Source organism: Pteropus medius, unplaced genomic scaffold (assembly GCF_902729225.1).
Source record: "Pteropus medius unplaced genomic scaffold, Ma_sr-lr_union100, whole genome shotgun sequence".
In the NCBI taxonomy this organism is placed as follows: domain Eukaryota; kingdom Metazoa; phylum Chordata; class Mammalia; order Chiroptera; family Pteropodidae; genus Pteropus; species Pteropus medius.
This window is the reverse complement of record NW_024352787.1, coordinates 26,102,480-26,129,204: the sequence shown is the minus strand read 5'-3', so window position 1 is coordinate 26,129,204 and position 26,725 is coordinate 26,102,480. Positions and strand designations below refer to the sequence as shown.

General features: G+C 35.2%; 1 protein-coding gene across 1 annotated transcript in view; it reads left to right on the top strand.

The window, feature by feature from the left end:
- Positions 1-26,725, top strand: part of RCC1L (RCC1 like) — a 41,536-nt gene that overhangs the window by 1,525 nt on the left and 13,286 nt on the right. Inside the window, exons 2-7 of the mRNA XM_039849588.1 lie at positions 12,457-12,586; positions 14,954-15,082; positions 15,960-16,026; positions 16,620-16,671; positions 18,401-18,485; positions 25,772-25,953. Coding sequence (XP_039705522.1) covers positions 12,457-12,586; positions 14,954-15,082; positions 15,960-16,026; positions 16,620-16,671; positions 18,401-18,485; positions 25,772-25,953 — 645 coding nt within the window. The remainder of the gene's footprint in view (positions 1-12,456; positions 12,587-14,953; positions 15,083-15,959; positions 16,027-16,619; positions 16,672-18,400; positions 18,486-25,771; positions 25,954-26,725) is intronic.

The following is a 26,725-nucleotide window of genomic DNA, read 5'->3' as shown; positions in this document are numbered from 1 at the left end:
TTGTGTATGGTGTGGGATAACAGTCTTTTTGAATGTGAGTATCCAATTGTGTTAGCATCATTGGTTGAAAAGATTATCCTTTCCTTATTGAACTGTCTCGGCATTTTTGTGGAAAATCAATTGACTGTAAATGTAAGGGTTTATTTCTGAACTCTCATTTATATTCCATTGATCTATGTGTCTATCTTTATGCCAAAATTACACTTTTGATTACTGTAGCTTTTTAATAAGTTTTGAAATTGAGAAATGTAAGTTCTCCAACTTTGTTTTTCTTTTTATAAATTGTGGCTATTCTGATCTTTTGCTTTTGCTTTTGTGTTTGAATTTTTGGATTGGCTTGCCATATTCTGCAAAAATACTTGCTGGGGTTTTTGATAGGGATTATGACAATCTGTAGATCAATTTGGAGACAAATTCCATCTAAACAATTTTGTGTCTTTCAGTCTATGAACCTAGAATGTCTACCCATTTATTTAGATCTGTAATTTCTTTCAACTATGTTTTGTAGTTTTCAGTGTACAAGCCTTACACTTTGGTTAAATTTATTCCTAAGTATTTTATTCTTTTTGATGCTATTCTGAATAGAATTGTATTCTTAATTTTATTTTTTGAATGTTCATTGCTAGAAATAGTTTTTTTTGTGTGTATATTGAGCTTATATTTTGTGACCTTGCTGAATTTATTAGCTCTATAGATTTTTGTGAATTCCTTAGGATTTTCTACATATGAGATTATGTTGTCTGGTTGTCTATGAATAAAGACAGTTTTACATCTTCATTTCCAATTTAAATAACCTTTTACTTTTTCCTAGCCTGATTCCACTGAATAGAACCTAAAGTATATCATTGAATAGAAGTGGTGAAAGCCAATATCTTTGCTTTATTCTTGATCTTAGAGAGATAACAGTCTTTCACTATTAAGTATGATTTTCATAGATGCTTTTTGTCAAGTTGAGGAAGTTTCCCTTCTTTGTTGAGCGTTCTTTTTTCTAAATCATGGATAGGGATTGGATTTTGTCAAATGCTTTTTCTGTGTCTATTAAGGTGATTGTGTGGTATTTGTCTTTGTTCTATTAATAGGATATATTACATTAATTAATCTTTGAATATTAAACCAATTTTGTATTTCTGGGATGAATTACACTTGGTCATAGTGAATAATACATTTTATATGTTGCTGGATTTGGTTTGGTAATATTTTGTCGAGAAGTTTTCCTTGTGATCTTTTGTCTGGTTTTGGTATCAGGGTAATACTGTCCTCATAGAATGAATTGCTAGAAGAGTTTGTAAAGAATTGGTATTTTGTTTTATTTACATGTTTGGTAGAATTACCAATGAAGTAGGTCATCTGGGTCTTGGCTTTCTTTGTTTGAAGTTTTTTTAAATTGCTAACTCAATTTTTTAAACTTGTTATAGGGATATTAAAGTTTTCTATTTCTTCTTGAGCCAGCTCTGATAATTTGCATCTTTCTAGGAGTTTGTCCATTTTATGTCAGGTATCTAATATTGTTGGCATAAAGTTGTTTATAGTATTCACTTGCAATCCTCTACATTTCCATAGTTTTTCATTTCTGATTTTGGTAATTTGTATCATCTCTCATTTTCCCTTGGTCTATCTAGATAAATATTTGTCAATTTTGTTAATTTTTTGAAATAACCAACATTTGGTTTAATTAACATTCTCCATTGTTTTTGCATTTTCTGTTTCATTGATTTCCACTTGAATTTTTATTTCCTTCCTTCTGCTTGCTTTGGGTTTAATTTGCTTTTTTTTTTGTTTCTTTTTTTTTCCTCTTATGATTTTTTTACCCAGCTTTATTGAAATATAATAGATAATTGGCTGCTCAGGTTTACTTTGTACAATTCAGTGAATTTTTTTTTTCAATTATAGTTGGCATACAATAATATATTAGTTTCAGGTTATAGCATAGTGATTAGAGATCTATATAACTCACAAAGTGATCACCCCACTCTTCCTCCTTGCATATTTATTACAACATTGTTAATTATTACCTTATGCTTCACTTTATATCTCCATGTCTATTTTGTACTTCTTAATCCCTTTGCCCTTTTTCACCTTCCTCTCCTCACCCCTCTCTCAACTAGTAGCCCTCAGAATATTCTCTGTATAGATGAGTTTGTTTCTGCTTTTTTTGTTTTTTATTTTGTTCTTTAGATTCCACGTGCTGGTGAAATCATGCAATATTTGTCTTTCTCTGTCCTACCCATTTCATTCAGCTCAATTAAGGCAATATCTCTGTCCTACCCATTTCATTCAGCTCTATTAAGGCAATATCTTTTTCCATCTCCTTCCTTTTAGTCTGTGTGTCTTTTAATCTGAAGTGAGTCTCTTATAGGCAGCATATGTAGGGGTCTTACTTTCTTATCCATTCAGCTTTCATATCTTTTGGTTGGAACACTTAATTCTTTTCCATTTCAAGTACTTGTAGGAATGTAGTTATACCATTCTTTATTCATGTTTTTGATATATGCTTTTTCTTCTTAAAGAAGTCCCTCCAACATTTCCTGTAATACCAGCTTGATGTTGATAAATTCCTTTATTTTTGTTTGGGAATCTTTTTATCTGTTCTTCGACTCTGAATAATAGCTTTGCTGGATAAAGTCTTCTTGGTCATACATCCTGGGTTTTCATCACGTTGAATGTTTTGTCTTGCATAGTTTCTTTTGAGAAATCAGCTGCCAGTCCTATGGATGCTCCCCTGTAGGTAACTAACTGCTTTTCTCTTGCTGCTTTTTAGATTCTCTCTTTGTATTTAACTTTTGGCATTTTAAATATAATATGTCTTGGTGTGGGCCTCTTTGGGCTCTTCTTTTTTGGGACTCTGAGCTTCTTGGTATTGTATGTCTATTTCCTTTGCCACCTGAGGGAAGTTTTCCATCATTATTTCTTCAACTAGCTCTTCAACTTCTTGTTTTCCTTCAGGCACCCCTATGACACTGATATTTTTACATTTAATTTTGTCCCAGAGGCTCCTTAAATTATTATAGTCCTGGCTTCTTTTTTTTTTGCTTGAGTGTCCTTGGCTTACCCATCCTCTGATTGAGTTTCCTTGGCTTCCCCACACTCTGTAGTGGTGGTTCAATCCTCTTCTTTATTCACTCTGTTGATTTCCTCTTCTATACTCTTTATCTCAGATAATGCGTTCTTCATTTATGACTGGTTCCCTTTTATAATTTCAATTCCATTTTTATGGGTTTTTTAAAAATCTCTTTGTTAAAGTTCTCACTGAATTCATCTACACTTCCCCTAAGTTCATTGAGCATCTTTATAACCAGTGTTTTGAACTCTGCATCTGTTAGATTGCTTGACTCCATTATTCCTAGATCTCTGTTGTGTTCTCTCATATGGTTTCTGCTTCTTTGTCTTCCCTCTTTGACTGCCTTTCTGTGTCTGTTTCTATGTATTAAGCAAAACTCTTGTCTTCTGGTCTTATTAGCGTGGCTTTGTGTAGTAGATGTCCAGTGGCACAGTCCTGAGAGGGGTTCAGCTGCAGGCCAAATTTAGCTCCAGGCTGTGCCCCTCTGGGGCCACCTGTTAAAATTCAGCAAGCCTTTCACAGATCTTGTGCTTATTGTTGCCTCAAGAGGCCACACCAGCAACTGAGGCCAGCTTCCACCTGTGTGGGTCTTGGAGTTGGCTCAGCAAGGAGCATGGGACTTGCCAAGGACACACCTGGATGTGGCTTAGGCGGGGCTGTGAGTTGGTGAGGTGGAGTCTCAAGGAATCCTCTGGGCAGAGTGACCTCCGTTATCCAATTTGATGATGTCTCAGCTATGGTGGAGCTACGTCTGCACACTGGGATGGGGAGGGCTCAACAGAGGAACAATGGATACTGCCAGCACTTCTGCCCAGGAGAAAGCCTCACCTCTGGCCCTTACTCCATCAACTAAGTGTCCCCTTTTAAATTCCTGGTGCCGCCTGAGCAGCCGATGCAGCGCAGGTGCTCAGAGCAGGCAGGTCTGTAATCATGAAAGTCCAATTGCGGACACAGCCCCTTTAAGAGATGTCTGCAGCTGTCGGCTGCCACTGCCATAGCCTTTGTCACACTCAGCCTCTTGGGACCAGGCAGCCTCATGTCTTTGCCTGCTTCTATCTTCTACTGTTGCAGGTTGATTTCTTACTTCTCTCTCTAATTGTAGGACTTCTGTTCATCTAGATCTCAGATGACTCTGCTTGCTGTTTGTTCCGTGTTTCTGTCACAACTTTGATGTGGTTGCAAGAGGGATGAACAAAGCCTCTGTCATCTACGCCATCTTTTCCCTTCTCCTTTTTTGTTTCTTAAAGTAGAAGTTTAGGCTACTATTGAGGTCTGTTTATTTAATGTAGGTGTTTATAGCTATAATTTTTCTTCTAAGCGCTGTTTAGCTCAGCCCATCAATTCTGATATGTTGTGTTTTTGTCTCATTCACCTTAAAGTAGTTTTCAGTTTCTTTTGTGGTTTCTCCTTTGACCCATGAGTTATTTAGAAGTATTTAATTTTTGAATTGTGAATTTCTCTAATTTATTTATTTCTAATTCTGTTGTGGTTGGAGAACCTATTTTATTTAATTTTAGTCATTTTAAGTGTATTGAGACTTCGTTTTATAGCCTAGCATAAGGTCTGTGTTCCATGTGTGTTTGAAAAGTATGTGTATTTTGCTGTTTGGGTGGGTGTAAGATTATAAATGACAGATCAAGTTGGTCGATAGCATTGTTCAAGTTTTCTGTATCCTTTCTGATTTTCTGCCTTTTTGTTCTGTCAGTTATTGAGAGTGGGATATGGACATCTTCAGCTATTGCTGACTTCTCTGTTTCTCCATTCAGTTCTGTCAGCTTTTGCTTCATGTATTTTGTGGTTTTGTTGCTAGGTGCATATATATTTATAGCTGTTCTATTTCTTGATGCATTGATCTTTTTATTATTGTAAAATGTATTCTTTGTCTCCAGTAACATTTTTTTGTTTTCAAGTCTATTTTGCCAGACATTAGTATAGCTGCTTCAGTTCTCTTATTGCTATTTGTATATTATGTAATTTCCTAACTTTTCATTTTCTATCTGTATCTTTGAATCTAAACATGGCTCTTGACTACATATAGTAGGGTCATGTTTTCTTATCCATTTTACCAATTTCCGCCTTTCAGTTGGAGTGTTAAATCCATTTTTATTTAATATAATTTAATGAAGGTAGGATATAGGGCAGCTGTTTTGTTATTTGTCATCTTTTTTTGTTCCCCTGGCCATCCCCTTTTGCTTTTTTCTGTGTTAAATAGCTGTTTCCTAGTGTACATTTGAATTTCTTTGTCATTTCTTTTATTAGTTTTGATTAATACCAAGTTAATTTCAGTACTATACAAAAACTTTGCTTATATATAGCTCTGTCCTTTTCTTCCTCTGTTGTGCTATTATTGTCATAAATTACATATTTATGTCTCATATTCCCATTAGCATATATTTATAATTATCACTTTATGCAGTTTTCTTTTATATCAGAAAGGAGAAAAAATATATTTATACTGTCTTATATTTTTATTCATTAAAAAATTTATTTACTTATGCAGTGACTTAACTGGTGCTCTTTATTTCTTTATGTAGATTTGAGTTACTGTCTTGTGTCCTTTTATTTTCTGCCTCAAGACTTTTCTTTAGTGTTTTTTGTAGGGCGGGTCTGCTAGTGATGAATCTCTGTTTTTGTGTATTTGGTAGTATATTTCTTCTTTTTAAAAATTTTTTTTTTTTTAAAAACAGCTTTGTTGAGATATAATTCACACATACAATTCACCCATTTATTGGTTTTTGGTATGTTACTAGTTTTTAAAAATTGTGGAAAAAAATATACATAACGTAAAATTTGCCATTGTAACCATTTTAAAGTATAATTCATTGGCATTAATTACTTCACAGTGTTGTGCCATCACCACTATTATTTCTAAAACTTTTTCATTGCCCTAATCATAAACTCTGTAATTGTTAAGCAATAACTTTCCATTTTCCCCTACTTACAGCCCCTGGTAACCACTCATCTACCTATTTTGTCTCTGAATTTGCCTATTGTAGATATTTCATATAAGTGAAATCATACGATATTTATACTTTTGTATCTAGCTTATTTCACTTAGTATGCTGTCTTCAAGGTTCATCCATGTTGTAGCACGTGTCAGAACTTCATTCCTTTTTACAGCTGAATAATATTTCGTTGTACGTATATACCACATTTTGTTTATCCATTCACCCGTTGATGGACACCTGGATTGCTTCTACCTTTTGACTGTTGTGAATAATGCTGCAGTAAGTATTGCTGTACAAGTATCTGAAAACCTGTTGTCAGTTCTTTTGTATATTTACCTAGGAATGGGATTGCTGGATCATATAGTAATTCTTTCTATGTTTAACCTTTTGGAGAACTTCCAGATTGTTTTCCACAGTGGCTGTAGCATTTTACATTCCCACAGGCAATGTATGAGAATGTCAGTTTCCCCACATCTTCACCATCTTCGTTTTATTTTTAAATATCATTCTTAAAGATAGTTGTACTGAATGTAGATTTCTTGGTTGACAGGTTTTTTTTTTTTTTTTTTCTTTCAGCACTTTGAAAGAAAAGCCATCTCACTACCTTCTGGCCTAAATGGTTTCTGATGAGAAATCAGCTATATAACTTATTGAAGATCTGTTATATGTGATGTTACTTTTCTGTTGCTGCTTTCAAGATTCTTTGTCTTTTACTTTTCACAATTTGATTATGATGTTTCTATGTGTGGATATCTTTCAGTTTATTTTTTGGAGTTCATTTTGCTTCTTGAATGTCTAGATTCATGTTTTCATCATATTTGAGATGTTTTGGGCCATTCTTTTTTTTTCTTTTAAGACTCAATTTTTTTAGAGCAGTTTTAGGTTCACAGGACAGTTGAGCTGAAGATACAGAGATTTCCCACACACACATGCATAGCCTCCCTCATTATCAACGCCCCCACATTCCCAAACTGATACATTGTTAAAATCGATGATCTTATATTGATACATCATAATCACCCAAAGTCCATAGTTTACATTTGGGTCTGTTCTTGATGTGGTATACTCCGTGGATTTGGACAAATGTGTAATGACATGTATTGGTCATTATAGTACTATATAGATTATTTTTGCAGCACTAAAAATTCTCTGTGCTCCTATTTATCCCATCCACTATACCCTATTATTTATTCAAAAATTCTTTCTGCCCCTTTCTCTTCTCTCCTTCTGGGACTCTCATTATATGTATGGTAGTATGCTTGGTTTGTCCCACAGGTATCTGAAGCTCAGTTGAACTATCTTCAAGTTTGCTGATTATTTTTTTTGCCTGCTCAAATATGATGAGAACTCATCTAGTGAATTTTTAATTTCAGTTATTGTACTTTTTAGCTTCAAAATTTCTATGTATTCATACTTTCCTTTAGTTTTTCACATGTGGTTTCTTTTAGTTCTTTGAATGTATTTAAAATAGTTGATTTCGGAGTCTTTGTCCTAAGTCTAATATCTAGGCTTCTGCAGGAGCAATTTTTTAAATCTCCCTCATTTTTTATTTAAAAATAAAAAGCAAAAACCAAAAAGTATAAAAGTTCTTAGTACTAGGCCAGAGACAAAATATTAACACTAGTTAAGAGTTATTTTTAACAGACTTATTGAATTATACCTGGCATACAATAAATGGTACAATTGATAGGTTTTGACATATGTGTACATCTGTGAAACCATCACCACAATCAAAATGGTGAACATATTCATCACCTGAAATGTTTCCTTGTGCTCCTTTGTTATGCTGACCTATACCGTCCATGTTCACTCCACTCTGTGCAGGAGCTATTTTTGTTGACTGCATTTTTTTCTCCTGTATATGGGCTATAATTTATCATTTCTTTTCATCTCTTGTGTTTTCTCTTGTTGAAAACTGGATATTAAAAATGATACTATGTGACAACTCTGGAAATAAAATATTCCCACCTCCCTAGGGTTTGTTGTTGCTGTTTATTGTTGTTTAGTGACTTTTCTGAACTAATTTGATAAAGTTAATATTCTTTGTCATGTGTAGCTACTAAGGTCTCTGTTCAGTTAGCTTAGTAGACAGCTAGTAATTGGACAGATTTTCTTAAGTCATGTAAACAATAAATTTCCCCATCTTTACTAAGGGATCAGGTCAAATAAATACTGCCTCACAAGTAGGGCCTTCCAGGGAACCACACAGAAAGAATTACTGTATGATCCAGCAATCCCATTCCTAGGTAAATACACAAAAGAACTGACAACAGGTTTTCAGATACTTGTACAGCAATGCTTACTGTAGCATTATTCATAACAGTCAAAAGGTAGAAGCATTCCAGGTGTCCATCAACGGGTGAATGGATAAACAAAATGTGGTATATACGTACAACGAAATATTATTCAGCTGTAAAAAGGAATGAAGTTCTGACACATGCTACAACATGGATGAACCTTGAAGACATCATACTAAGTGAAATAAGCTAGATACAAAAGTATAAATATCGTATGATTTCACTTATATGAAATATCTAGAATAGGCAAATTCACAGAGACAAAAGATAAATGGGATAGTTCAAATGAGAATTCTCTGGGAATGAGGCTTTGAAGTTCCAATTCCACTCTGCCTCCTTCAGTGGCTGCTAGATTGCCAATTTTCAGCATGATTGTAAGCTGTTGGTTGTCAAGGCTACTTGAGAGTTGAGGAGAGGTGAAGTTAAAACACCACAAATCATGCTGTTCTTGCTGAGATTCAACTGCCTCTCGAGTAAACACTCCAGATTGCTCTAAGCTTTTGGTTAATTTCCAGAGTTCTGAAAAGGTGACCCTGACAATATTGGCCAGAGTTGTTGTTGTTCCACCATTTTCACTGATGTTATTCAATCCATGTTCTTTTAATATAATTATTGATATGGTTGGATTGCACCTGTTATTTTGCTGTTTCTTTCTGTCGTTTTTGTTCCTCTGCTCTTGCTTTACTGTCTTTTATCTTAAATAGATATTTTTCTAGTGGACCTTTTGTTGGATGTTTCACTATGTATTATTTTAGTATTTTTTTTTTTTTTGGTGGTTGCTCTTGGGATTACAATATGTATCTTACTTTATACAATCTACTTTATATTAATAGTGACCTAATTCTGAAAAACAACAACTTTGTTCTAACATAGCTTCATTTCCTCCTCTCTCCTTTGTGTGGTTGTTGTGATATATATTATATCTTTATGTGTTTTAAGCCCATAATACAATTCTGTAATTATTTTATGCAGTTGTCTTTCTAATCATTCAAGAGAAGAGAAAAAATATATTTACATGTCTTATAATTACTTGTATAATTACTTTCATTGGTACAGTTCATTTCTTTTTGTGATTGTTAGTTACCATCTACTGTCATTTCCTTTTGGCCTGAAATATTTAAAAAAAAAAACAACTGAGATGTAATTGACATATAACACTGTGTAAGTTTAACGTGTACAATGGGCTGTATAAATGTATGAACATATACATTTCTGTATTACAGTATGATTGCCACCATAGCATTATCTTACATATCTACCATATCACAGAATTATCGTTTCTTTTTTGTGGTGAGAACATTTAAGATCCAGCGTCTTAGTAATCTTGAAGTATTTAATACAGTATTGTTGACCGAAGGACTTCTTTAGTGCTTATTATGGCAGGTCCACTAGCAGTGAATTCTCTTAGTTTGGGGGATTGTATATTTTATTTTCATTTCTCTAAGGATAGTTTTGCTGGATATGGAATTCTTGGTTAGCAGTTTTTGTCTTTCAGCACTTTGAAAATATTCTGATTTCTGGTCTCCATTGTTGCTGATGAGAAGTTAGCTTTTGATCTTGTTCCCTTATACTTGATGAATCCATTTTTTTGTTGTTTTTAAGATTTTCTCAGTTTTTCAAGAGTTTAACTGATTTGTTGATCAATCTTGATCCGTTGTTTTGCCTACAACTGATCCATTGGTAAATTTTCTGCCATTCTTTTTCTTTGTTTTCAAATGCTAATGTTCACTCTTTAAAAATTTTTTATTAAAGTTATTAAAGTAACAATTATATAAATTTCAGGTGTATAACTCTATAATACAACATATGTATACTCTATTGTGTGCCCACCACCCCAAGTCTAGTCTCCTGTCATCGTGTATTTGGACCCCCTTTATCTTCATAGCTCTCCCTCTACCCATCATCCTCTCTGTAACCACCATTCTGTTGTCTGTATCTCTGAGTTTGTTGTTTCATTTGTTTGTATGTTCGTTTTGTTCGTTCATTTGTTGCTTTTTGTTTTATATCCCATATATGCATGATATTACACAGTTCTTGTCTTTTTTCATCTGACTTACCTCACTTAGCATACTAGTCTCAAGATCTATTCATGTTGTTGGAAATAGCACTATTTCATATTTTTTAATGGCTGAGTAATATTCCATTGTATATATATACCACATATATACAGTTATCTATCTAAAGACACTTAGGTTGTTTTTATGTCTTGGCTATTGTGAGTAATGATGCAGTGTACATAGGGGTACATATATCTTTACAAATAAGTATTTTCAAATTTTCAGGTAGATTGCTAGGTCATATGTCACATGGTAGCTCTGTTATTAATTTTTTGAGGAAATGCCATGCTGTTTAACATACTGGCTGCACCAATTTACATTCCCTCCAGCAATGTGCGAGGATTCTCTTTTCTCCACATCCTTTCCAACTTGTTATTTCTTGTCTTGTTGGCAGCAGCCATTTTAACATGTATGACATGGTGTCTCATTGTGGTTTTGATTTACATTTCCCTTATAACTAATGCTGTTGAACATTTTTTCATGTATCTGCTGGCCGTCTTCTTTGCAAAAGAGTTCAGATTCTCTGCCCACTTTTTATTGGATTGTTTTTTTGTTGTCAAGTTGTATGAATTCTCTATATATTTTGGATATTTATCCTTATCGGAGGATTGTTTGCAATGATCTTCTCCCATTTGATTGGTGGTCTTTTTGTATTGTTGATTTCTTCTGCTGAACAGAAACTTTTTAGTTTGATGTAGTCCCATTTTTTTTTTCTTTTACTTACTATGTCTTTGAGGTCAAGTTCACAAAAACCCCTTGAGACCAAGGTTGGTAAGTATAATGCCTATGTTTTCTTCTATGTATTTTATTGTTTTAGGTCTTATATCCAAGTCTTCAATCCATTTTGAGTTAATTTTTGTGATGGTGTCAGATAGCGGTGTAATTTCTTTTGCATCTGGCTTTCCTGTTTCCAACAATTTATTGAAGAGACTTCCTTTCGCCATTGTATACTTTTGGCTCTGCCATTATTTCTTTAAATATTTTTTACCTGCCTCTTTCTCTCTTGCCCTTCTGGGACTCCCATTACATAAATGTTGATACACTTCCTGTTATGTTATAGGTCTCTGAGGCAACTGTTCATTTTTAAAAAAAATTTTTCCCTGTTCTTCAGAATGAATAATTTCTATTGATATTTCTTTAAGTTAACTGATTCTTTCTTCACCAGTTCAAATTTGCTGTTGAGCCTATATAGTGAATTTTTTGTTTTGATTAGTGTACAACTCTAGAATTTCCAGTTAGGTTTTAATATTTGTATTTCTCTATTCAGCTTCCATATTTGTTGAGTCATTGTCATCATGTTTTCCTTTAATTCTTTAAACAGTTTTTTTTTTTTTTAAATTATTTGAACAACAGTTCATTAAAGTTTTTGACAAATCCAACATCTAGGTCCACTTACTGTCAGTTTCTTTTGGCTGCTTTTTTCCCCTTGGTATAGGTCACACTTACTTGCTTCTTTGCATGTCTTGTACTTTTTCATCGAAACTGGACTTTTTGAGATATTATATGCATGCTGTAATCAAATAGTTTCCATTTATTAGCTCTGTGACTATATTAGGCAAGTTACTTAATCTCTAGGAAACCTGATTTTTCTCATTTACCAAATACTACTATTAGTAGTAGTAACAATAATAACAAGTACATTATGAAGCTCTTACATTAAGTCAGGTACTATTTACTGTAAGTATTTTAGCTCTATTAACTAATTTAGTCCTCAGAACAACCCAATGAGAAACACACTTATTATTTCCATTTTACAGAGAGGGAAACAGATACAGAGAAGTTAAGTAATCTATCTTAGGTCTACATCTGGTAAGGAGTAGAGCAAAGATGTAAACTAAGGCAGTATTCAACTTAACTACTATGCTAGACTGTCCGGGTGAGTGGGGATGATGATAATACCTAGTTCATAGGATCCCTGTAAAGATTAAATGAGATAATACATATCAAACACTTAACCCATAGTAAATGTTCAATAAATGTTAGTTTCTATCTTAATAGTATGTACTTTTGGATTGAGTAAATAACCTGTCATAAGTTGCTGAAAAAAACTTGATATCGCATATATAGGTTAATTCCTTATGGGAACTCTTTTTCAGATTTCATCAGCTGCTTGTGGCTATGGGTTCACATTGCTGTCTTCTAAAACCAAAGATGTTACGAAGGTTTGGGGTATGGGACTTAACAAAGATTCTCAGCTTGGATTTCATAGGAGCCGGAAAGATAAAAGTAAGCATTCTCACCTTGGCTTCTCTCTGCTGTGATTGGTCTAAGAAAGCTCCCTTTGGATTTTCATGAGTTCGACTACATAAACCAAACCATATGACAAGCTAGATGGAGTCTTAAAGGAATATTGTTTGAAACCATCTGCACTAATTGTTTTTCAGCCTCTTTGGTAATAATATTGAACCTCTAGGCAAAAAGGCATTTGCTGTTAAGTAAAGATGTTCCCTTTTGGCCCCAAAGAGATGACCTTTCTTTCCTAGCTTGGAGATAGCCCGAAATACTCTATAGTACCTAGAATATGGTCTGGGAAAAAAGTTGAATGAACTCCTTAAGATGGAGGCTTTATTTTAGTTGTTTGAAAGTTGTAAAAATGTTAGAAATCATTTATAATGACATTTTTAAAAGTAGACATTAGCCAAACAATATAATGAGAAAAATAAGAAATGTTTTTTAAATTAAGGGAGAAGTTACCTAGACGTATATACCAGACAGACCTTCATTTTTTTCTGTTCATTTATATATATCAGACAGACCTTCATTTTTTTCTGTTCATTTATATTTTATTTTGATCATAGCATATATTTTGTTTTCTGCTTTTTTTCACTTAATTTTAAATCAGGTTATTTTGTAAGCTAGTATTGAAGTCTTACTAGCTGTAAGATGCCACATCACTTTTTTTTATACCTTTAATTAGGAAAACTTTAGTCATATGTCGAAATGGACAGACTAGTGTAATGCATCCTGTATACTGTCACCAGCTTCAGCAGTTATCAACTCATGCCAGTCTTGTTTTCGTTTCTCCCACCTTCTCCTCAATAAATTTGAAGGAATTCCTAATATTATTGATTTCATTCATAAATATTTCAGTACATCTCTTAAAAAAATAAGGACTTTAAAAAAGTTAACAACATGATCACATATAAAAATAATTAATATTATAATCTCTTAATATCATCAATTTTCTAGTCAATGTTCAAATTGCCAGTTGTCTCATAAATGTCATTAAATTTTTAATTTTTAGAAATTTATTTGAATCAAGATCCAAATAAGGTCCAGACATTGCAATTGGTTGATAAGACTTTTAAAAGTCTTTTAAGTTTGTTTTAATCTTTTTTATCTAAAACTTATTTATTAAAGAAATCATGTTTTTATCCTATAGAATTTTTAAGTCTGGGGTTTACTGAGTATGTCCTCATTTTTTGTGATCCTCTATATTTTCTGTCAATTGGTAGTTGGATCTAGAGCCAGATTCCCTTTAAATGTTAGGTGTTTACTGCTTCCCAGGCCCTTAGGATTTTTGCATATAGTAAAGGGGGATGTGAGTCACTTTTCAGTATTCTTAAGTACTATATATTTTCAGCTAATAAAGCCATATAAGCTAACAACATTGTCCAGTTTCTCTGATTTTGCTTAGAATCCTATCTTGTTGTGATGAACCAGTTATTCTATGCTGATCAAAAGCTCTGTCTGAAAATTATATTAGTCACTAAAGAATACAAATAAGCAAGTATATTATTATAACAGTAATAATGCCATTTATTTGGTAGACAAAATCTTTTTAAGCATGCATTCAAAAGAGAAAATGAGTTATTTAGTGGAGTGTAGGTTGAGAACCATTGCATTTACAGACCTTCTCTTTAACTCCAGCCTACCTTATAAATATTCAAAAGCTCATCGGTTAAAACATAGAAGAGGAATTATTTACATAGTCCAATCTGGCTTCTCCATTGGGATTGTAAAGAACAATGAGGTTCTTCTTTAGAGTGACTTCTCATAAACTTTTCCCTTTATGTGGTTATTTAAATATTAAAATTTTCTTTTTTATATATAGTTCAACATCCTAAAGGCACAGTAGAATATATGATGAAAAGTTGCTTTCCACCTCTGGCCTCCCAGCCACATGGTTTTTGTCTCTGATGACAACCTGTTTTAACAGTTTCTAGGTTATCTTTCTAGAGAGATTTAATATATATACAAGTAAATGCATCTACATTTTTTTTTTTTTGCCTCTTTTTAATATAACAATATTTGCTGTTCTTCACCTTACTAAGAAATTTTAGTGGGCATTGCAGAAAGAAAATGCTTTTACTTTCCTTAAAAATTCAAACAATTAAATGACATTTAAAGAGATTTTTAAAATAAGACTAAGTATGCTTTTCAATTACCCAATATTTAATGGCAGCAAAGTGGTGCAGTGAGTTGGGAGTTGGAGACTGGGATTCTAGTTCTAGCTCCACTAGTAGCCTGTGTGCCTTGAGTAAGTCATTCAAATCTGTGTTTAAAAATGTGGGGGTTGGACAATATGATTTTTAATGTTAGAAGTGCTATGACTCTCGATCAGTGTAATGAACCTGGTTGTTTTTGTTACAGCAAGGGGATATGAATATGTTTTGGAGCCCTCACCTGTTCTACTTCCTCTCGACAGACCTCAGGAGACACAGGTGCTACAGGTCTCATGCGGCAGAGCCCACTCTCTTGTCCTCACAGATGGTGAAGGAGGTGAATTGACATGTTCAAGATTGCTGGAGGAGTGGGGGAGCCACTTTCTTGCCGTTGAGCCTCAAGTGGCTTGTTTGATTTAGCCTCATCTAATTAGTGAAGCTGTTGGCATTTCCTGAGCAAATCAGTTAGGATGGCTCAGGAGAGCTGTATTGGTCAGCCCTGGCTAAATCTTTTATGCTCTCTGCTCTCTATGGTTCTTGGAAAATCTTAGGTATCTATAAATGTCACAGCACACATCAGGCAGCCTTATCAAAGCCTCCTACTTTCTTTACATAAAGTCGCCAAGCTGGGCTGCACATGCATTTGATTTTTTTCTATTGTACTGAAAGAAGCCTGTTTGCTAACACTTCTACCAAGTGGTGGAGAGGCTTTCAGAGTCAAGGCTCCCAGATAAGCCCAACCCTCTCATGAACAGCGGTTATTTCTAGGGAAAGGCCAGCTTGACTTTCAAATTTAATTTTCTGGCTAAGTATACTTTGTAGGGAAAAATGAAGGTGGTATTTAGAAACTCTTTCAAGAGGGATTTTGCATTGAGGGGAACCTAGTGACAGGTTCAGGAAATGGGAATGCTGACGCCTCTCACAGGAGGTACTTGCCTTGTGTAAGGTGGAATCCCGGGAGGGGGAGGGTGAAAGGCAGGCAGAACAGTAAAGGTGACCCAGGCAGTTGCAGCACATCTAGACCCCAACATGCCTGTGGCTCTGCCTGCTTGGGCTGGGAATATTGGAGAAGGAAACCAACTGGCAGCTAGGGTGAGTGGTTGGACTAGGATCACTCTCTGAGACTGCCTTCCAGTCCTGACATTCTAGAACTTCATGAACCTGATATTCTCAGACTCTTAAGAATTGATTTAACTGAGGGTATTATTTTTTAGTCTTCAGCATGGGAAACAATTCTTATGGGCAGTGTGGAAGAAAGGTGGTTGAAAATGAAATTTACAGGTGAGTTCCTGAAAAAACTACTCTTTCCCCCAATTGTGTTAAGTACTAAACATTTCTTGAATGATTACTGTGTGATAGAGCCACAGAGCAGTAAGCAAGATTCCTTGTGTGTGAGGAGCAGTGAGAATTCTCTGGAAAGCTGTGGAGAGGATTGTTCCACTGCTGGTTGAGCTTTCTACATGAGTTTGGTGGAAGGGGAGGGCCCGTGAGCATTGATTGTAATGTGTAGAACTTCTTTCAATTAGTTTTGTATTTTTAACCAAATTGATTAACTTCAAAAATTCTCCTCTGTTTCAGTCCTATTCATTTAGTCTTAAAAAAAATTTACCCTTAATTCCTTGCATTATGCTGGTTGTTCTAAATACCAGTGTCAACTCTGGCAGCATATGAAAATCAGCAAAGAATTTTGTTTGTTTTGTTTTACTTTCATGTCTATCTAGGTCTAACTCTGCCTTATATCCGACCTTGAGAATTTCCCTAATAGTTACTGTGGCGGAGTGGGCAGTATTAGGAGTGACAGGGAAGGAGTCAGAACCCCACGGTACCACCATGACCATATCTCTTGTTTCTCCCCAAATGGTTCCCGGCTGTAGTGAAAGTCACAAAGTCCATAGAATGCAGGACTTCGATGGACAGGTGGTCCAGGTAAGAGGTATGGGCTGAGAGCCATTCATCCTGCCTCCTGGGGCACTTTTGAAAGGGAGTGATGGCAAATTTGATAGGCAGATTTTCTTAATTATTTTAGTGAAGATTATATTGTCTGCATACTATAAGCCAGGATTTGTGGTAGATCATGAGGGTACAAAGTTTAATAAGTTTGGGGAGATAATACTCTAGTTGGGAAGACAGGTTAAAAAAAAAACTAGCTGTATCAGAGTGTATCACAGCACTGTGTATGTTCCAGGCTGGCTTTGTCTTGCTTATCATTTTATTCCCAACCCTAGTGCAGTGTCTGGCACATGGTAGGTACTTATAATAAGTACCTGAATACTAAACACATAAGTGAATGTATGTAAAAAGTGCTATAAGAGTACCAAAACGGGAATTGTTTAGCAAGGGTGGAATGGAAGGGAGAGAAGGCATCGTGGAGGAGGTGGCAGAGGAATTGACCGGATAGTCCTGGCATGGGTGGTAGGAAAAGTTTTCTGGCAGAGAGGAGGGAGCAGCTGGAGGCTTTAACCGCTGAGAAAGTGCAGTGTGGCTGGAGTTTGGTATGCTTACAAGGGAGTGTTGTGGGATAGGCTGGAAGATAGGTTCAGAGTGAACAGTGCAGGGTCTTGAATGTCTTGCTAAGGAGTTTAGACTTTATCCTCTTGACGGTTGGGGCCTATCAAAGGTTCTAAGCAGGGGGATTGACAGCAAATCATGATCTATTTAGAAAGATAATTTTGGCCATGATGTGGAGGTTAGTCGGGGGAGGAAGTGATGAAGGCTGCGTGAGAAGCCACGGAGAAAAGGGACAGGTGGGAGACGTGTAAGGAGAATTGACTGGATTTGAGGTTCGATTAGACGGGCAGGGAATGAGCTGGAAGGAGTTGAGTGTGACTCCATAGACAGATGAGTGGCTGCTGATGTTCTCAACCCAGATTGGGGCAAACTGTAGGAGGAGTAGGCTTGGGTTGGCTGGGAGGGGGAAGTGAAGAAGAGGGAAAGAGTGAATTTGCAGTTGAGTGTAGTGCTTCTTGCACAGGCTTCAGAGTCACATGGATGTGAATTGAAGTCCCTGCTTCTCCACATGTTAACTGGGCAAGTTACCAACCTTCCCTGAGATTCAGTTTTGTACTGGGTGGTCTTGGTTGTTGACTTACACAGTGCCTGACATAACTGTTCAATAAAGGGTGCTTTTCATTAGGCAGTTAGGAAAATAGGTCTGCAATTCAGTAGAGTTGTTGGGACTGGAGATAACAGTATGGAGGTGACAGCAAAAGCCTTGGGAATGGATGCAGTTTCCCAGGGAAGTGTGAAGAGTGAGGAGAGAAGAGGGCAAAAGACAACCTTGGAGGATTCCAACACTGAAAGGTAAGAAGTAGAGGCTGGGCAGAGACTGGATGCTATTAGACAGGCAGAAGAGAGGAGTGGCAAAGAGAAAGGTTTTTGGAGGGGGGAGTGGTTCCTCAGGTGGGAAAGTGTGGAAGAGCTCTTGAGTTTGCTCCTTACGACACCTGACACTTTACTTTAGCAAGAGCAGGTTCAGTGGAGTGGGAGACAAAAGCTAGGCTGCGGTGCATTGAGAAAAGATAAGGGCCTGCCTGGACCCAGCCCACTGGGTGCTCAGGAGCGGTAGGGAATGCTACTGAGCTTTGAGTCCATTGACTAGGACTCTGGGCTTCTAAGGATTTCTTCTCAATAAACCTTACCTCTGTCTGTCTAATAGGTCGCCTGTGGTCAGGACCATAGTCTGTTCCTAACGGATAAAGGAGAAGTCTATTCTTGTGGATGGGGTGCCGATGGGCAAACAGGTAGTGTACCTTTCACCCCGGGGGATAGTGCAGTATGGCTTTGTGAGCCGTAGGGCTCTCATGGGCTAGAACCTACCTTCCCTGATTTGACTCTTACCTCTCTTGTTGCTTGCTGGGGAACACTGTTTTGTTTGTCTCATGCCCATCCCCTCACCCCTGGCTCCCATAGAAATGAATCAATAAAGGATTGGCTAGAGGATTGGAGCACCCCTCAACAAAAGAGTTCTGAGCCTTTTCAAGAAGAAACAAATGCCACCTAAAAGGAGGTTGAGTTTAAGAACAATATCATTGAAAGAGAAACGAAGGATAAGCTTCATCAACCTTATATATTTAATTTTTTGTTTTTGATATTTGTTTGAAGCAAGGGCCTTTAAATTTAAGATTTAAATCTTGTGTAAATCCTCAGTAATCCTACCACCACATCAAATCGTCTTTGTTCATTTTCTCATGTTTTCTTCCAGTCCTTGTTCATATGTGTACATCTTTTATACAGTAATAATAGCATAGGTTTGATTTTATATGGTTATTTAAATTTACATAAAACATTTTTCCATATTAACAGTTTCGCCTTTACAGTTTTTAGTATTTGTATAATATAACATCAAATTAATTTAGCATAAGGTAAATTAACCATTTAATCATTTTATTGAACAGTTACTTAATCATTACCCTGTCGTGAGGAGGCATACTTTTTGAGGAGAGGATGTGCAGCAGCCATTGGAGCTAATATGCCATCATATGTATGCATGTGTGTGTGTATATGTATATGTGTGTATATATATGTGTATATATATATATGTATACACACATATATATACACATATATATACATACCGTATAAATATGTGTGTGTGTGTGTATAGCTTTTTCTTTCGTTTGGGTTATTCCTAGGATAAAGTCTCAGGAGTGTGTCGAAGGATTAGGATATTTTTGTTTTCAGAGTGTTATTAAATTGCCTCTCAAAAGTTTTACCAACTTATACTGCCATCAGCAATGTACAGAAGTACCACTTTAATCATAACCTCTCTAGCAATGAGGATTGTCAATTCAAGCGTGCCAATTTAATTACTATTCCAGTTTTCTAAATGTACATCTTTTTGGTAAATATAAAGTTGAAGCTTCTCTTTATTTTTAAAATCCTATGTGGGTAATTTTTAAAAAGCAGCTTTTTATAGAAATAATAAATTGTTGATACATTTTGACAGCATAGATAGGAATAAGGTAAAGAGTAAAAGTCCCATCACAGGAGATAACCATGGCTAAGTTTCCCGGTGCCATTCTAAAAACTTGCTGTCATGTGCTACACCTCCTTCAGCCTCACTGCCTTGCTTGCTGGGCTCTGAGTCCAGCCATGCAGGCCCCCTGCAGTCAGTTCCTAGAGCCTGCCCTCTTCTTTGCTGCCATAGGACCTTAGCCTAGAATGCTCTCTGCTCTCCTTTTCATCCTGTAGGCTTCAGCGTGGATGTCATCTCTTCAGTGAAGGCTTCCCTGACTATTCTTTCTAAATCAGTTGTTTTCCTTTTCTCTTGTACTTTCTATGTGAGCATCCTATTCCTTTCTTTCAAAAATCTTCAACATTTTGAATTACTTAAAAAAAATCTTTTTAATTTATATGTATTATAGAATATACAAAAGATGATATGTAGGCAGTACTCCCCAAATTGATCTGCAGATTCAGTGCAATTCCTATCAAAATTCCAACTGCCTTATTTGTAGAAATGGACAAACTGATGCTAAAATTAATATAGAATTACCACAATTACCACAAGTAGCCAAAAAAAAAAAAAAATTTAAGAACAAAGTTGGAGGAATCATACTTTCTGATTTCAAAGATTACTACAAAGCTATAGCAGTAATTAAAACACTGGCATAAGAATAAGCATAGATCAATAGAATAGAATTGAGAGTCCAGAAGTAAACTCATACATCTGTGATCTATTATTTTTGACAGGAGTGCTAAGACGATTTAATTGGGGAAAGAATAGTCTTTTTAACAAATGGTGCTGAGACAGCTGGATATCTACATGCAGAAGAATGAATTTGAACTCCTATATACACCATCTACAAAAATTACCTGAAAATGGATCAGTCATAAATGTAATCTAAACTATAAAACTCTTAGAAGAAAGCTTAGATGTGAATCTTCATGACCTCAGATTAGACAGCAGTTTCTTAAATATGACACCCAAATCATAAGCAAAAGAAGGAAAAATAGATAAATTGACCTTCACGAAAATTTAAAAACTTTTATGCATCAAAAGACAAGAGCAACAGAGTGAAAAGACAACCCACAGAATGGAAGAAATATTTGTAAGTCATATATTTGAAGAGGGTCTAGTATCCAGTATATATAAAGAACTCCTATAATTCACTAACAAGACAAACAACCCAATTAAAAAATGAGCAAACGTTTTATATAGATATTTCTCCAAATAAGCTATATAAATGGCCCATAAGCATATGGAAAGATACACAAATAGTCATTAGGGAAATGCAAATCAATACCATGAAATACTACTTCACATGCATTGGTATGGTAACTCTCAGGAAAAAAACCTCACATAATAACAGGTGTTGGCAAGGATGTGGAGAAATACAAACCTTCATACATTGCTGGTAGGAATCTAAAATGGTACAACAGCTGTGGGAAACAGTTTGTCCATTCCTCAAAAAGTTAAACAATTACCATTTGACCCAGCAATTCCACTCCTAGGTATGTATCCAAGAAAAATGAAAACTTGTCCTCACAAAAACTTGTGCACAAATGTTCATAGTATTCTTCATAATATCCAAAAACTAGAAACAACTCAGATATCCATCAACTGATAAATGAATTTAAAAACCACAGTATTTACATGTAATGGAATGCTATTTGACCATAAAATAACTGAACTTTTGATACATGCTATACCATGGATGAACTGTATAAATCTTATGCTAGGTGAAAGAAACCAGACACAAAAGACACATAGTGTGGAATTCCATTTATATGAAATGTACAGAAGAGGCAAATACATAGAGACAGAAAGTAGATTAGCAGTTGCCAGGGTCGAGGGTGAGGTGGGAAATAGGGAGTGACTACAATTGAATATGAAGTTTCTTTCTGGGTGATGCACGTGTTCTAAAATTAGAGGTGATAGTTGCACAACATTGTGAATATACTGAAAACCACTCAATTATGTACTTTATAATGATTGAAATGGTGAACTTATGTGAATTTTATCTCAAAAAATGATATAGAACATAAATGTAACTTACAAAACATGATAACAAAATCAATATTTGTGAAACCACTACCCAGTTTAAGACCTAGAACATTCTCAATACTGCAGATTCTACCCACGTGTGACTCTCCTGTTTCATATGCTTTTCTTCCTACTACAGGGAGATCCACCATTCCAAATTTTATTTCTGTTATTCCTTTCTTTGAGAGAACAAAAATTTATACACATGTGCACATACACACTCCTAAGTAATGTATTGACTAGTTTTGTTTCTTTTAGGAGTCATACTGTATATATGTATCTTACATACATTGGTTTAAACTTAACATTATGTTTCTTAAGATTCAGCCCTTTTATAAGTATCTACAGTTCATTAATTTCTTTTTTCCCCTTTATAGCTGGGGAGCCCAACTCCAGCCTGGAACTTGTTTTTTGTCTTTCTTCAAGTTTTAAAAAATGTGATATGTGGTTAAATACACATAACATAAAATTTACCATCTTAAAATCATTTTTAAATGTAGTTCACTGGTATTAAGTACATCCATATTCTTGTGCAACTGTCACCACCATCCATCTCCAGAACTCTTTCGTCTTGCAAAACTGAAACTTTATACCCATTAAACAGTAACTCCCCATTCTTCCTTCCCTCCTCAGCCCCTGGTAACTGCTATTCTACTTTCTGTCTCTATGAATTTGACTATTCTAGGTACCTCATATAAGTGAATCATACTTTGTGTGTGTGTGTGTGTAACTAGTTTATTTCACTTACCATAATGTCTTCAAAATTTATCCATGTTGTAGCATCTGTCAGAATTTCCTTCCTTTTCATAGGCTGAATAATATTCCCTCGTATGTATATACCACATTTTGCTGATGAACACTTGGGTTGCTTCTACTTTTTACTTCTTGGAATAATAATGAACACAGGTGTCCAAATCTCTCTTTGAGACCCTGCTTTCAATTCTTTTAGGTATATACCCAGAAGTGGCATTGCTAGATCATTGGTAATTTTATTTTAAAATTTTGTGAAACTGCCATACTGTTTTCCATAGCAACTACACAATTTTATATTCCTACCACAATGTATGAAGTTCTAATTTCTCTACATCCTCGCTAACACGTTATTTTCTGGGTTTTGTTTTTGTTTTTGTTTTTTTTTGTATATATATTTTTAATAGTAGCCATCCTAATGGGTGCGAAGTGATTATTTCGTTTGTGGTTTGCATTTCCTTATAGTCAGTGATGATGAGCATCTTTTCATGTGCTTATTGACCATTTGTATATCATCTTTGGAAAAATGTTCAGGTCCTTTGCCCATTTTTTAAGTAGGTTGTTTTTGTTGTGGTTGTTGAGTTCTCTGTATTCTGAATCTCTTATCAGTTATTTGATTTGCAAATATTTTCTGCCATTTTTTGCATTGCCTTTTTACTTTGTTGATAGTCTTTTGACGCACAAAAGTTTTTAATTTTCATTAGCCAAATTCATTTATTTTTTTCTTTAAATTTTTTCCCCATTTTTAAGAAATAATTGATATATATCATTATGTAAGTTTAAGGTGTATAGCATGATGGTTTGATTTGCATATATTGTGAAATGATTACCATAAAGGTTTAGTTAACATCTGTCATCTTATACAGATACAATAAAAAGAAAATAAAAAAATTTTTTCTCCTTGTTATGAAAGCTCTTAGGATCAGCTGGCTTTCTAAATAACTTATTTTTTAATTTTGTTTCCTGTGCCTTTGGGCTCATATCTAAGAAATCATTGCCAAAAACAGTGTTGTGAAGCTTTTGCCCTATGTTTTCTTCCAATAGTTTTATAATTTAAGCTCTTACATTTAGGTCTTTTGATCCATTTTGAGTTGATTTTTGTATATGGTGTTAGCTAAGTGTCCAGCTTTATTCTTCTGCTGCATGGGGGCACCCAGTTTTCTCAGCACATTTGTTAGAAGGCTGTCCTTTTCTAATTGAATGGTCTTGAGACTCTTGTCAAAAATCATTTGACCAATATAAGTGAGGGTTTATTTCTGGGCTCCCTATTGTATTCCATTGATGTATATGTTTGTCTTTTTGACAGTGCTACACTGTTTTGATTACTGTAGCTTTGTAGTGAGTTGAAATCACAAAGTATGAGTCCTCCAAATCTGTTCTTCTTCAAGATCATTTAGCTATTTAGGATCCTTTTGAGATTCTATATGAATTTTAGGATGGATTTTTCTATTTCTGCAAAAATTATTGTTGGGATTTTAATAGGAATGACATTGAATCTGTAGATCGCTTTGCATAGTATTGACATCTTAACAATATTGTGTCTTCCAGTTCATAAACATAACATGTCTTTCCATCTATATCTTCTTTAATTTCTTTCAGCAATGTTTTGTAGTTTTTATTGTACAAGTCTTTCACCTTTTTGATTAAGTTAATTCCTAAGTATTTTATTCTTCTTAATGCTACTGTAAACAGAATTGTTTTCTTAATTTCTTGTTTTGGATTGTTCACTGTTAGTATATAGAAATGCGGTTGATTTTCATGTGTTGATTTTGTATCCCGCTTCACTGAATGCAGTTCATTTTTATAGCTGTATGATATTCTACTATGGAATACACCTCAATTTATTCATTTTCCTGTTGATAGATATTTGGATGGTTTACAACTTTTTGTTATGTAGCAAGCAGTGCTTCTGTGACCATCTATATGTCTCCTTGTAGATGCGTTCAAGAGTTCTAGGAGCTCTAGTGAAGATTCTGTGAGTGGAAGTGCTAGGTTATAGGGTATGCATATGTATTCCAAAGATTGTTTTTTAAAATAGTTGTAACAGGTAACCCCCACAACAGCAGGGCAAAGCTTGGTATTGTCTACCTAAAAGTTTTTGCTTGTCTGATGGATGTGAAATGGTATTTCACTCAGGTTTGAATTTGCATTTCCCTAATTACTACTGAGAGTGAGGATCTTTCCGTGTTTATTGACCAGTCTTGTTTTTTCTTCTCTGAAATGTATGTGTTATTTTTGCCCATTTTTGTTGACTTATTTGTCTTTTTCTTACTGATTTTAAGGAATTCTTTGTATATTTCATATCTTAATTCATGCTCCTATCTTTTCTCAGATTGTAGTTTGTGTTTTTGGCCACCCATCTGAGTTTTTAATTTTGACTATATTTTTTCATTTCTAATTGTTTCCTGTTCATATTTACCTGGTTATTCTTGATAGTCTCTTATTCTTGCTTTTATTTCTTTGAACATTGCATGCAGAGTTATTTGTATTTTGTATATTTTAATTCCAGCGTCTGAAGTCTGGAGGGTCTAAAATCGGTTGTTTGTTGGTTCTGTTTATTCTCACTCATAGTGGCATCTTATGAGTTTAGTAATTTTTGATTGCGATCTCATATTTTATTGAATTTAACTTGTGGAAACTCTAAGAGCCTAAATTGGAGATGCTTTTCTCCAGAGAGGATTTGGATTTGCTTTTGCCTGTTGCGAAGGGGTGCTGCTAGTCTGACAACTGCTTTGAGCCCCTGTGAGGAAGCCAGTTTAAGCAGGAGTCTGTAGTTTAGTGTTCTGCCACGTGTGCTGCCCAGGGATTACTCTCCGTCGCATTGCTGGTAGTGACTTTGTCTTCAAGCAAGCCCTGTCTTTTCCTCTGTTTACTGTTTACCACGCCAGTTTGCCTGTTTCCATTTATCGTTTTGAGGGTGGGATGGGGTGGAGGGTTTGGTTGGGATGGGTTCTTAGAGATTTCCTTTATTTTCCAGCAAGCCCAACATTGCATTAGAAATTGCTTGTCGTAATTTATGCAAAGTCTAATAGGTTCATCATATAGTGGTCTTTCATCTTGAGAAATTTTCTAACTTGAATTAGACCTAGACAATTTACAGGGTTTTAAAATGGTCTAATTACAATTATGTCTTTTTCTTCCTCTGAGAAAGCATAGAGAAGGAAGTTACCATAGCACAGGATTTCTGAGTTGGTATTTGTAAAGTGCTTAAAACTGTATTTGACATATAGTAAGCCTATATAATTGTTTGTTAAGAGAATAAATAAGTAAAAGTATTTTCCATCATGTTAGGTCTGGGTCACTACAATATCACCAGTGTACCCACCAAGCTGGGTGGAGACCTTACCGGAGTGAAGATTGTCCAGGTTGCCACCTATGGTGATTGCTGCCTGGCTGTGTCTGCTGATGGAGGCCTCTTTGGTTGGGGCAACTCTGAGTACCTGCAGCTGGCCTCTGTCACTGATTCCACACAGGTACTTACAGCATGGTGCTGGGAGGTTTGGAAATATAATGTGTTAAGGACATTTATAAGAGGTTCTTCACCAAAATGTGATGTATAACGTGAAATATAATGTGTTAAGGACACTTATAAGAGGTTCTTCACCAAATGTGATGTATACAGCATGGTGCTGGGAGGTTTGGAAATATAATGTGATAAGGACATTTATAAGAGGTTCTTCACCAACGTGCTAAGATGTTAAGGCCTAACCTACTGTGAGACTGCCTCTTCAAGGTTCCAAGTTTTTGGCAGTCTCATTATAGCCTGGAAAGAAAGCTTAGATTCAAAAGCCATCATTATCAATACTTCAATGAGATAATACTGATTTACAGCCATATTTTAAGTATGTTCAGGTACCTGTCTTGTTCTAAAAGGGATATGAGGCTGTTTATCTAAGTTCCTATGATGTTATAGTATGCTTTTTGTTTCAGTATAACACATACGCCCCCAGAGCACACAGATCATAAGCTCTATGAAGACACCTGTGCTGTCCTACCCAGATAAAGCAGTAGAAACCCTGCCTGTGGCCTCTTTTCTTCACTATCCCCTTCTTCACACTGAAGTGAACCACCATCAGTACAATACAGTAGAATTTTAAACATTTTATTAAGGAAAAATTCAAATATAAACAAAAAGTATAGCTTATTGCATAGTTAATCTCTATGTACCCATCACCCATGTTTAATAATTGCCAACTAATGGCTCATTTAAAAAAGATATAATTCATGATTTTTAAGTATATGATT